Source organism: Atta colombica, unplaced genomic scaffold (assembly GCF_001594045.1).
Source record: "Atta colombica isolate Treedump-2 unplaced genomic scaffold, Acol1.0 scaffold198, whole genome shotgun sequence".
In the NCBI taxonomy this organism is placed as follows: domain Eukaryota; kingdom Metazoa; phylum Arthropoda; class Insecta; order Hymenoptera; family Formicidae; genus Atta; species Atta colombica.
Window position 1 is genome coordinate 261,226 of NW_017259291.1, and position 12,004 is coordinate 273,229.

The following is a 12,004-nucleotide window of genomic DNA, read 5'->3' on the forward strand; positions in this document are numbered from 1 at the left end:
ATCTTATACTTAATTATTTTAATGGTTTACTAAAATTATTTTTAGATCTGTATCTATCTAAATTGTTAAATAATTTCACAAAACTATTCTTAGCCTCCATGTAAAACCAGAATTGAATTTAATAATTCCAGAAACTCTTAAAAAATGAGACCTTTTAAGTTCCTTTATTAAAAAACTCCCATCCTTAAAGAATTAAAAACGCAAATATTCGAGGTTGACTCACGCGTTCTATTGAAACCGTACAAAGCAAAGCTCCTTTTCTTCAACGAGTTAAATTAATGCATTCCCGGATTAGTAGCGACTGCAACTCGTAAAGTACTCCAACTGCGGAAAACGTTAAATTTTATGGCAATCGTTAAGGAAATACCCGCTCGTGCTTCTTTACGCCTGGATTTCTAGAGTTTTCTCTCATTCTCTCACCTGTACTTTTTGCTTGCGTTTATATTTCGTCGCGGATGATTAATATCACACGTCGAATGGAGTTGCAAAAATCGCCGACTGCGCTTAAACTAGGAAAAAAAACAGTTTTATCCGACGCAGCTGTCGATTCACATTTACGAACTGGATTATACGCTGAATGTGTAACGCACAGCCAGTCGTTTTAGTGGCACTAAAATCTCGGAACCGGCTTACACACATTGCATTCGAGCAGCAAGGTGCAATCTGCGCTCTTGTAGGGATCGCGAAATGCCCGGTTAGTTTCCGCGAAGCGTTAGAGCACAATTAAAAACGAAGACCCGTTATTCTCAATTGAGGCAGTAAGTGCTCGCACCGCAGGGAACATAAATCATGCGCGGATTCTTTCACACGCTGCGTTTCGCGATCTTTTTATTCACACGTAGCATAGCTTAATCTAAATTTCAAATAATCATCAAAATGTACATCAAAAAGTATATCCTTTAAAATAAAGTAGCTCTTTGTTTTAACGCGGTATTGAATAAAAATTTTATTCTTATATATTTTAAGGGGGAATTTTAATAGGGAATCTATTATCAAATAAATGAACACTTTATCAAATTATGTTCATGAATGAATAATTAGATATTTGTTATAGTAATTAATAATTAATATGTAAAAATAAATCAACGAAAAATACCAAAGAAAAAAAAATATATGAATGTAGAATATCACGATTGCTGCAAAAGACATTTAATTTTCTGCTCCAGACTGCGCTGATCTGATTGAACAGTAATAAATTGAGTTATCTAAACCTTTCGAAATGTGCATACTCCATGTTCATTTGATTTCGGCTATCAATATCTGTTATATGTCAATCAATGGATTAAATTTACAGAATTTTAATCGTACACTCATAAAGGAACATAAATAAATTTTATTTGTATTGCCAGTGATATCAATCTGGATTAAGTGGTTTTACTAATAATTTGTATAGTATATAAAAGATGTTTAAATTGCAACAAATAATAAAGATACATTAAATTAATTTTGGCAAACTGTATACATTCAATCAATAAAACGAATTAACATTTTCAGCTTTTCAATCATTAGCAGTATATTAACAACGGTAATAATAATAAATATCAATCAAATGCAGTACATATTGATTTAATTAAATACAATGTTATTGATGTTCATTTGATTCACGACAAATTGCGGCGTCCCAAGAATTAATGAACGAAGACGAATAATCTGCGATATTTTAAAATGAATCGACATTCTTTGAGCACCAATCACTTAATTCTTTCGTTTGATTAGAATGCAATGTATGAAATCTGAAAGAGACAAAGGCAGTCATTGTGTCGCAGACATTTAGTCCTCTCTCTTGTTAACCCCGAAAACTCCCACATAATCGAATCAATAACGGATGGTTAATTTTCTTTGTTGACCGGAATAAATCAGATCAGTCATGAAATTCCGACTCTAAAGATGCATAGCGATAAAAATTATTTATTACAATCGTACTTTTTGGCAATATCATATAAGTAAAATATGCAATATGATGTGTATACATATATAATAATTTTCTGTAGATATTTCAAAGGTATATTATTTGCGATATATAAACACATCATAAGTTTAATACAAAATCTAATTCTAGATATAAACAAATAGAAAATGGGAAATAATTATAGAGAATATGTAAATTAAAGGGAAATGGAGCACATAATGAATCTGATTGTTTGGTTGGCCTAGATTAATTCAAAAGGTCCTTTGTCGTGCAGTCTACCAGAAATTCTGTCTTACTTATCCTCCGTCTTTTTTTCCAAGACTTCAGCTCGCGATGCTGTCATCATCTCTTGACAATATATTATCGTTTCGCATCGCCTTTGAACTTTTATGTTTCATCCTTTCTCAACTGCTGTAAAGATTATTCTGAAATTGCACGGAGTAAGAAGAAATAGGTTTTCAATTTCCGCGATCTCGCAAAAGTGTGTATGTGACAGTGGACAATCTGCTTTTATGTTTAAAAGAGAACAAAGGAGGAACTATCCGCGGCTGTGTAAAATTGTATAACCGTACAATCTCTGTACGCAACCTCGCAGTATTGGATATCCGATCTTTCGACAGCTACGAAGAAAATCAGGGATTGACCTCGGTGGACTTCCGGATCGTAAGAAAGCGCTGTTAGACGCTCACCAAGAAACATATCGGTCGTTCACGGATCCGAAGGATTCCTCTCGCAAATGTCTTTTTCAGGATTACGTGAGAGATTGAAGAGTTATGGCTGTTATGCCGTTTTTAATAGAATTTTACAAATATTCGGTCAAAGAAATTTTCTTTTAAATATCACAAATTTCATAATTAATGTTAACTCATACGTGTTGTCGTAATTAAAAAAAAATAATAAAGTGTAACAAAAATATTTTAAGTGTAAAAAAATTTAATTAATATTGGCTTAGAAAAAACATCTCTCTTTACAAGTTAGTAAAAAGACTTTTTTAACAACCCATATGTTCTATTTTTAAAAAATTAACAATTGCACTACTTAATAGAACAACATTTCAATTTTAAGAATCTGTATTTTTAATTGCGATACAATAATTTTTAAAAACAAAGTTATGAATAATAAAGTCAAAAAGTTCTTTATTTACTTAATCCGCGAGTAAATCAGGAACAAAAAATCATAGGAACATTTTAAAAAAATAATTTTATAAGGAAAGTTTCACGGTAGATAGTCGAAAATTTGCTCAAATTTTTTTGGACATGCTACAGACTTATAAAATGAAAAGAAAATTTTTCATTTTTTTCAGTTCGTTTTCTATATGTAAAAATTACAAAACTTATGTAAATTAAAAAAATGTAGTAACCATTGAAAGTAGAGAGATTTAAACTTAAATTTTTTAATTTATATTTTTAACAAAGATATTGATGAGGAAAGGCCTTTTTACCAACTTATAAAAAGACTTTTTCCCTAACCCAATATCATATCTTTATCAATTATTTTATACAATTATACAATTATTTTATACAATTATACATGTGTCCCTTAAATTTTTGCCAACCGCTTTTGTATAGATAGAGCGGAGCAACTAAACTGAGTCGAAAAGTCCTATATCACATTTTGCAATTTTCACAATAGTTAACAAAATATTAATTACTAAAAATCGCTAAATATTAGTTTTCAATAATTTTTTATTCAAATACCATCAACTTTAAAAAAAAACAGCGGAAGACAAAAATTGTTTATTTTCTTCTCATAAAGTTTTGAAAATTTTTTTGGATATCGTATTTTCTCATGTTGGTAAAAATAAGAAAATGCAATACTAAAAAGTTGATTATAAGTTGATTAAAATTCTGAAAAAATTATGAGAGTTCTATGAGAAGAAAATTAGTGATTTGTGATCTCTTGCAGTTTTTCTATAAAGTTAATAGTATTGAATAAAACAATATTCAAGACTATTATTCGGCAATTTTTAGTAATTAATATCTTGTTAACTATTACGAAAATTACAAAATGTGGAAGAGGATCTTTCAACTCAGTTTAGTCCGCTCTATCTACACAAAAGCGGTTGGCAGAAACTTACAGGACACTCTGTATTTTATATTCTCCATATATTCTAAACCTATTCCTTATATTTGAATAATTGTTATTTCGTGTCTCTCTTTTAAAGAATACAAAAATTTCCAAGTTATACTAGCTGTAGAACAATACATAAAGTGCAATAAAGAAATGATGTCAGAATAAAGTATGGCCGGTACCTTCTCCCCACAACTTTCCAACACTGTATCGTTCGTTGCGGCAAAACCACCTGCTCACCATTACAGCATAATTGTACCTTTTGTGTTTCAAGTATCCGTAAAATTTCTGAGTGCTTCGTAAGCTCGAGCGAAACCTTTACACGGTTACGAAGTGTGCGAAATAAAAGGTCAAAAGGTTGTGCGACTGCAATTTTATCGCACACTTCTTTATTCTTTCGCGCTTGTTTAGTTTCTGAATTTTTGTAATAAGAAATTAAATTTTCTATAATGATAATTAAATATTGTTTGTCTCATGTTATTAAAAAATTTTTTAACTGTAGAATAAAAGGGAAAAGATCTTTATTGCCAAATAAAATTTTTTAACACAGGTTTTTAATTGTTGTAACATAAAAATATAACCGATATTCAAATTTTGGTATTTGGCTGTACACTCAAATCTAAAAGCACTTCGATATATAACATCTTTCGTTTTGAGCGAATAGAAGTGCAGACATGAAATGATGGGCAAAATGAATATACAATTTATTCCAACTTACATGACATACTCGTGTTTTTCGTGCTTTCAACACGAATTTCGCGTTTTCACGAGAATTCCATTACACGATTTAAACCGAATGCTGGCAGCTTATGTGAAGATCTAACCGAAATTGTCTTTTGAAGGACGCAATATAAATTGTTATCCACGTTTCTTACATTGCTAACAACGCAACTTCTTGTCTTAAAACTTAAAAGCTAATGTTATGTTAGAACATTTAAATGCTAATGTAAAAACATTGAAATGCAAGTTGAAATATAGCAAGAAATATAAATTGTTATTATGTAATTGAAATTAGAAAAAATATTTTAATTAAAAGTAAGAGAATAATTTAGTGATTCGTTTGACAATATGTTTCAGAAATAACCATCAATCTGCCTCCCTTGCGAATTCCGCATTTAAGGCATCACCGAGTTACGGATTGGGATCCATATTTCGAAAATGCAAATGGCCAGGGTATTAATGGCTCGCAAAATGTGGCGTTGCACTTAGGCGCAACAGCATATCTCGATTGTCGCGTCGCTATGCTTTCTGGAAAGAAGGTGCGAATATATTAAATTATCAACAACTAAGTCGACGCTAGTTATGAATAATTGGAATAATAATATTTAAATATATCTGTATGGAAAGTATGATTTTATTAAACTATCTAAAAAGAATAATGTTTAAAAAAAGCTGTTTTTACTCAATAATGGAAACGTAGAAAACTTATATATTTTGATTTACTGAATGCGATCTTATTAGTTCATTTTTCATTGAAAATGTAGAGAACATCATTATTCTTCAGGTTAAAGTCATCATTTTCTCTGAAAAATAGAACTTTAATTTGAAAAATAATGACGTTTCCCATGTTTTCAATGAGAATTTCAATCTGAAAACTGACAATATTCCACACATTTTGAATGAAAAATAATAGTACCATCGTTCAGTAGTCAAAATCTATAAGATTCATTCATGTTTTTTACATTTTTATTAATGAGCAAAAAATATTTCTTTTAACATTGTTCTTTAGCCAGACATTGACAAAATTTTGAACCAGTAATTATGTAGGAATTATAAAGTAATTATGTAGGAAACTCAAGCACGAGAAGCAATGCTGTAAAAACTTTTCAGTTTGAATACAGTTTCTACAGAATTATTTTCATAACCCAACAAAAATTATTTTTAGATTTGTATCTATATAATTTTTAGATATTTTAACAAAATCATTCTTTCTCTGTGTAATTAAAATTTTTTTATTGTTCTATTGCAGAAATAGTTTAGAATAATCAATCGGAATAACATTTTACAGAATAATAAAATAATTATTTTACTGTATTATTATTTTTACAATTACAAAATAATTATTTTTATGTATTATTTATCTCTTTACTATTTAGGTTTTACTATCTTCAATCAGCTTAATCAATCGATTAAGAATCAACTATAACTATTCTGCCTAATGACAATGCTATCAATTTCAATGGAATAATTGATTAACCAAACTGACTAGAAATGGTGAAACTAGCCTTTGAACATCTTGTCTGACATTACGCGTAGCGTTATTACTTGCAGCATCTCGCATTGTACGATCTAATCTTGACACGATGGATAAATATTTTCACGGATTCCAGGTAATGTGGTTACGACAGAACACCGATTGGGCATCCCTCTTAACTCTCGGGAACACTACCCATATATCGGACTCAAGATACAGCGTGAGCTTTCAGTATCCAAACAATTGGAGATTGGCCATCTCCGGTGTGCGGAGAGAAGATCATGGAGTATACGTTTGCCAAGTGAATACGCATCCACCGAGAATGCTGGTCATGAACGTCACTATTCTTGGTAATGTCATGTTTTTAAAAGAGAATAAAAGAAATTGCGGGCAAGCTGTAGATATATAGAAATGGTTTATCTGATACAAACATGTTGCGGTAATAAGAAAAACGCAATAACAGCACGGACATTCCTGAACAAATTCCCTGAACATGAGAGGAGATAACGACATATTTTTCAAATGTCATAAAATCTTTTATTGATATATTTCCTTTATATTTATTGAGTTGCAACAAAAAATTTGTAACGCTACTTCATTTGTATAATATCTTTAAAAAAATTTTTACAATTATACAATTACATATTATTTATAATTATATTATTTTTATAATTATTTCATATTCGATAGAAAAAAAAAGTTTAAGCTTTAAATTGTAGTATAATAATTTTTAACGAAGTTATGAGTAATCAAAGTCAAAATGCTCTTTTACTTAATTCGCAATAACAATGAATCTTAGAAACATTTTAAAAAATAATTTTTGTAGGAAAAACTTTAAGCTTTTACATCAAAAAGTCAAAAATTTTTGTAAGTTTTTTGTGCAAGACCTGCAAAATGAAAAAAAAATTTTCTATTTTATCCACCTCCAGTTTTCTATATGAAAAAATTACTAAACTTACAGAAACGCAAAAGATATAATGACGCAAAAGATATAGTTTTCCAAAGTAGAAATTTTAAGTTCTAAAACCTTTTTTTTATTCAAATTTTTTCACTTTTAACGTGAGAAGCTATAGCTGTTAAAATTTTAAACTTCCTAGTGTAACGAACTGTTATTCCAATATAATAGAACCTATTCTGTTCTCTTATAGCTATTAATTATTATTACAATTCATCTTTATTTTAAAAGCAATTCCGCTTATCGATTATCCATTTTTACATCAATTACAATTCATATCGAAAAATAGAAACATTCGAGATTGTTTACTATACATATACGTTTTGGTTCGTAAAATATTCTAGCGATACATCTGCGTAACAAAATATAAACAGTTACACGAGTAGTGCAGTATGTATTAAATGCGGATATAAACATCGGAAATACGGTACAATACCGTGGATATTATTCAATGAAACATGACAAAAAATTAGAATCTCGGTATTTTAAATGAAACTGAACAATTCAAAATAATGAATTTCGAATACTATGATTAAAATATAGATTTTTCAAATATATGTCTAAATTATATATAAATTTTCTTAATTATATTTTACAAATTAAGTTAGGAATTCTATCTGTCTTGAATTTTATTTGCTTACTAATAATAATTTATACATCACATATATTTAATTTCTGTCTCTATTTTAAAGAAAGAGAAAGAAAAAATGGAAGATTGATAAAAAACATAAGAGAATAAATTATAAAATTATAAAATTCTGTCGATTCGCTGCTGATGGATACTTACACTTTTTATGTATAACTTTAACTTGAAATCAACGTATCTTTCGGATACTTTTTGAATGATATATTACGGAGAATTGGTATAATATGGTGACATCGGTAGCTGCGAGATGTATGTATTGTTTTCCATCTCGGGATGTGAAATCCTACGTATACATCGCGAATTGCCGGCTGTCGCGGCGTACCTAAACGGAAACACAGTCGCGAATTTAAATTCCGCCCTCGTAAAGATTCAATTACCGTGAGAATATCTTGCGCCATTCTGCCTGGAAACAAGCCAGCCGCAGTTGTATCACGTAGCGCGACTCTTTGCAATGGCAACGATGCAACTTTATTTTATCTCTCTTCCCGCGCATCTCGACAAACGGGTTTGCATGTGGTGATATTCTGGTAATGTTACGCGCAGTACCTCCTAGCGATATCTTCTTTTACGCGCTGCAGTTCAATTATGAAATACAAATATTAATTATAAAACTCTGCATATACATGGTGTCTCGGAAGTTTTGGCCAATTGCTTTTGTGTAAATAGAGTGACTAAACTGAGTCGAAAAGTTCTCTACCATGTTGCAATTTTTGCAATAGTTAACAAGATATTAATTACTAAAAATTGCCAAATATTGATCTTGAATAATTTTTTACTCAAATACTATCAACTTTTCAAAAAAAATTGCAAGAGACAAAAATCATTAATTTTCTTCTCATAAAGTTCGGAGAATTTTTTCAGAATTTTTTAATACCGTTTTTTTTCTCGTTGATAAAAATAAAAAATGCAATACTAAAAAATTGATAAAAAATTCTTTGAGTTCTATGAAAAAAAAAATAAACAATTTTTGTCTCTTGCAGTTTTTCTGTAAAGTTAATTTTATAGTTTTAGCTGTTTTTATTACATATATAATTATTCTCCATATACCAATCTATGTACACGTAATCAAGAAGCAGAAAATAGAGTAAAAAGCAAAATATGCACTGAAAAAATATACTAATAAAATATACTAATAAATATTTATTTAATGGAATATAAGTATTTATTAAATGTAAAGCATATTTAGTACAAGAATCATTAATTTCGATTTCATTTAACTATCGTTTTTTTATTAAAAAAAAAATATTGAAAAAAAAATACATATTAAAATTTAATGAATTTTTTTTCTGTAGAAAGAAGTATAGAGAAAAAATTAATCGATCACAAGTATTATTCAGTAGTACGTCTCTGCCTTTATAGCGCCGGATATTAGAATCATCGATGAAGCCAAGCATGAATTACGGGACCGATACTACAAGACCGGAAGTGGAATCGAGCTAGCGTGCGTCGTCCGGCCGTCTTGCCCAGACTCGAGGGTGCCATATCCCGTGTGGCGGAAAAATAGCGAGATGTTGCCGGATCACGTCAACGTTTATCACATTAATGGGTAAGCATATATCGTGAAGTAGCAATGGATCGAGGAGGAGCTCTCCCGAAGAGACGAATGTACGACCGCGTTCGTCTGGATTGCACGTGCACGCGCGTAGATACGCGCACATACAAATCGATATTGTCTACTCGCAAATACACATAGATCGCTCTCATTCTCTTGTAACGCCGACGGCATTACCTTCTAAACCCGAAGGGCGTACGCGTTGACGAGCGACAGTGAGCTTTGTGCGACGCAACCGCTCCGCGATTGATCTACCTCGAGATTCGCTACGACACGCATTGAAAATTTATCTCTCTTTCGTTAGACAGAACTGGAACAATCTTCCTGTGAATTTTATCGTTCTCGCAGCACGGTCGACAGACGCGGAGATCAAGTTCGGTTGAATTAGTACTCAAAGGCTATTTATGCTCGCATTACATTACGGTAACGTGGTGTTTGGATTATCATGCAATTCTTTATTCAATGTCCGTAAGTCGGTTCCGCGAGACATCTCGTAGAATATTTATACATCTCCATGTTTCAGATGTATATAAATATACATACGCATAGATGTATAATGTAGCTGGTACCGCCTATAAAAAGATTACATATTCTCAATACAGTTTTTAAATTTTTGTCGTTAAAATTCAGCAGACAAAAGCTAGCTACTATAGATATCGTCGCGTGTGTACATATTGCGATATGTCGAGTTATATAACAACCGATATTTCAGGTCGAACGAGGATCTGGTGACGAGGCTTTACATCGAACGAGCGAAAAAGACTGACAGCGGGGAATATACGTGCTCAGTAAGCCAATTCAGCACGACCGCGGTGCATATTCACGTCCTAAATGGTAAATTAAATAGAAAGTCACCAAAACGAATGGAATTAAATATAAATAGCATTGTTTTATCGAACATTTTTGTTAAAGTAAATTTATAGCGCATATCTACTTTAACTTAAATAAACATTTTTTGTTAAAAAAGACATTTAATGTAGGACTGAATGGTCTAATTTCAAACATGGTATAAATTTTCTAAACAAAATAAGATCCAATTTCAAGGTTTAAGTTTCATAACTCTGATCTCATTGTGTTAGAGGATACTAATAGGTATCACAAAATAAGAAAAAGCAAACATGAACTTTGAAAATTGGATTTGAATATTATTTCGTTTAAAAATGTATCAAGTTCAAAATTGTACCACATTACCCTACATGAATAATTTATAATTTTCAACGCGAAAAGAATGATTTTATTAAAGTAAAAATTTAGCTAAATATAACTTTGAAAATAATTTTATTGGACTATAAAAATAATTATGTTGCTAGAATGTCAAATGTTTTTGCAGTATTGCTCATCATGTTTAAGTTTCTTATATAATTATTTTGATAGTGTAATAAAATTTTGAAATCTATATTCAATTATATTTTTAACAAAATCGTTTTTTCCGTGTAGATAGTTCGCTTTTTACACCTTGGGAAAATTTACTTCAGAAAACTTAAAAAAATATTTAGAATTTACTGTAGAGAAAACTTAAAATAAAAGTAAAATAAAAGTTTGAATACTTTAAATTTTTCTTTAAAGTATTCAAACTTTAAAACTTACTTAAGAACAACTAAAAAAATTAATACACCCGTTATATTGTATTAAAATTATCTTTGAAAAACTTTAAAAATTTTAAGTTATTTTGGCTTTTACACGCTTTAAATTACCTCAAAAAGTTTATAAATCAACTCTTTTAATTACTTTTAAAAACTTTAATTTCGTTAAAAGTAAATTTTCCCAAGAGACAAAAAAAAGAAATTAGAATGTTAAATATAATCAATATAATTTCGACAAAATGTTTTATTAGATAATAATATCATAAATGTAATTCTGATATTATTGATATCTGATTGTCCATTTTGAATTGCAGGTGAAAAACAAGCTGCTGTCCACGATCAATGGAATGCGGCACGTATCAATTGTTACGCAGCTTTTACTGAGTTGTGCGTGTTTGCCAGTTTATTTTTTTATACATGGCAAAGTTATTCTCTATAAAACTCATTGTCAATATTAAGTTTACACATCAATTTACAACAAATTTCCTTCAACACTTCTATATAAATTATTTTGGTCTGAAATGCTTTTGATTAATTATATGTATCAGTATTATTATAAATGCGAACCTGTTGAATAAATCTATGTCAGTATTATAAGACTATAAATATATGAAAAATAGATATTAATATTAAAATAAATATTGTATTTCTACATGTCAGAGCCTTATTATTTTCTCTTTTGAAAAATTTAATTGAGACCGATTCCTTTCTAAAGTTTTAGGAAATTTTTAAATATTTTAAATATAGAAACTTATTTTAATTATACATATCAATTTATGTCTTCGGCATTTTTTTATTAAATAATCTTTTATATCATAGGAAAAATCTATCTACAGAAGATCAATTAAAAGCAAAGCTTTACCGACCGATGTAAATAAAGCTTACGAAAGCTTCGCCAACAATGATCGTTTTTATGCCAGTAGTAGAAAACAACGATATCATGTTTTCAAAATATCTAGTTTATCTATTTTCGCAAAATATGGTTGCTATTATATTTATCTATAAAAATATAAATATACGGATATTATGTAATACCTTATTAAACAAAATTACAAAAAGCTTTATTAAATTGGTTTCATTGTTTTCATTAGATCT

General features: G+C 29.7%; 1 protein-coding gene across 1 annotated transcript in view; it reads left to right on the plus strand.

Moving 5' to 3' along the window:
- The window catches only part of LOC108686969, a 30,846-nt gene extending 19,467 nt beyond the window's left edge, over positions 1–11,379 (plus strand). The window contains exons 4-8 of the mRNA XM_018192503.1: positions 5,057–5,238; positions 6,310–6,523; positions 9,134–9,320; positions 10,039–10,160; positions 11,224–11,379. Of these exons, the coding sequence (XP_018047992.1) occupies positions 5,057–5,238; positions 6,310–6,523; positions 9,134–9,320; positions 10,039–10,160; positions 11,224–11,348 (830 nt within the window). The 3' untranslated portion in view covers positions 11,349–11,379. The remainder of the gene's footprint in view (positions 1–5,056; positions 5,239–6,309; positions 6,524–9,133; positions 9,321–10,038; positions 10,161–11,223) is intronic.
- The last annotated feature ends 625 nt before the right edge of the window (positions 11,380–12,004 follow it).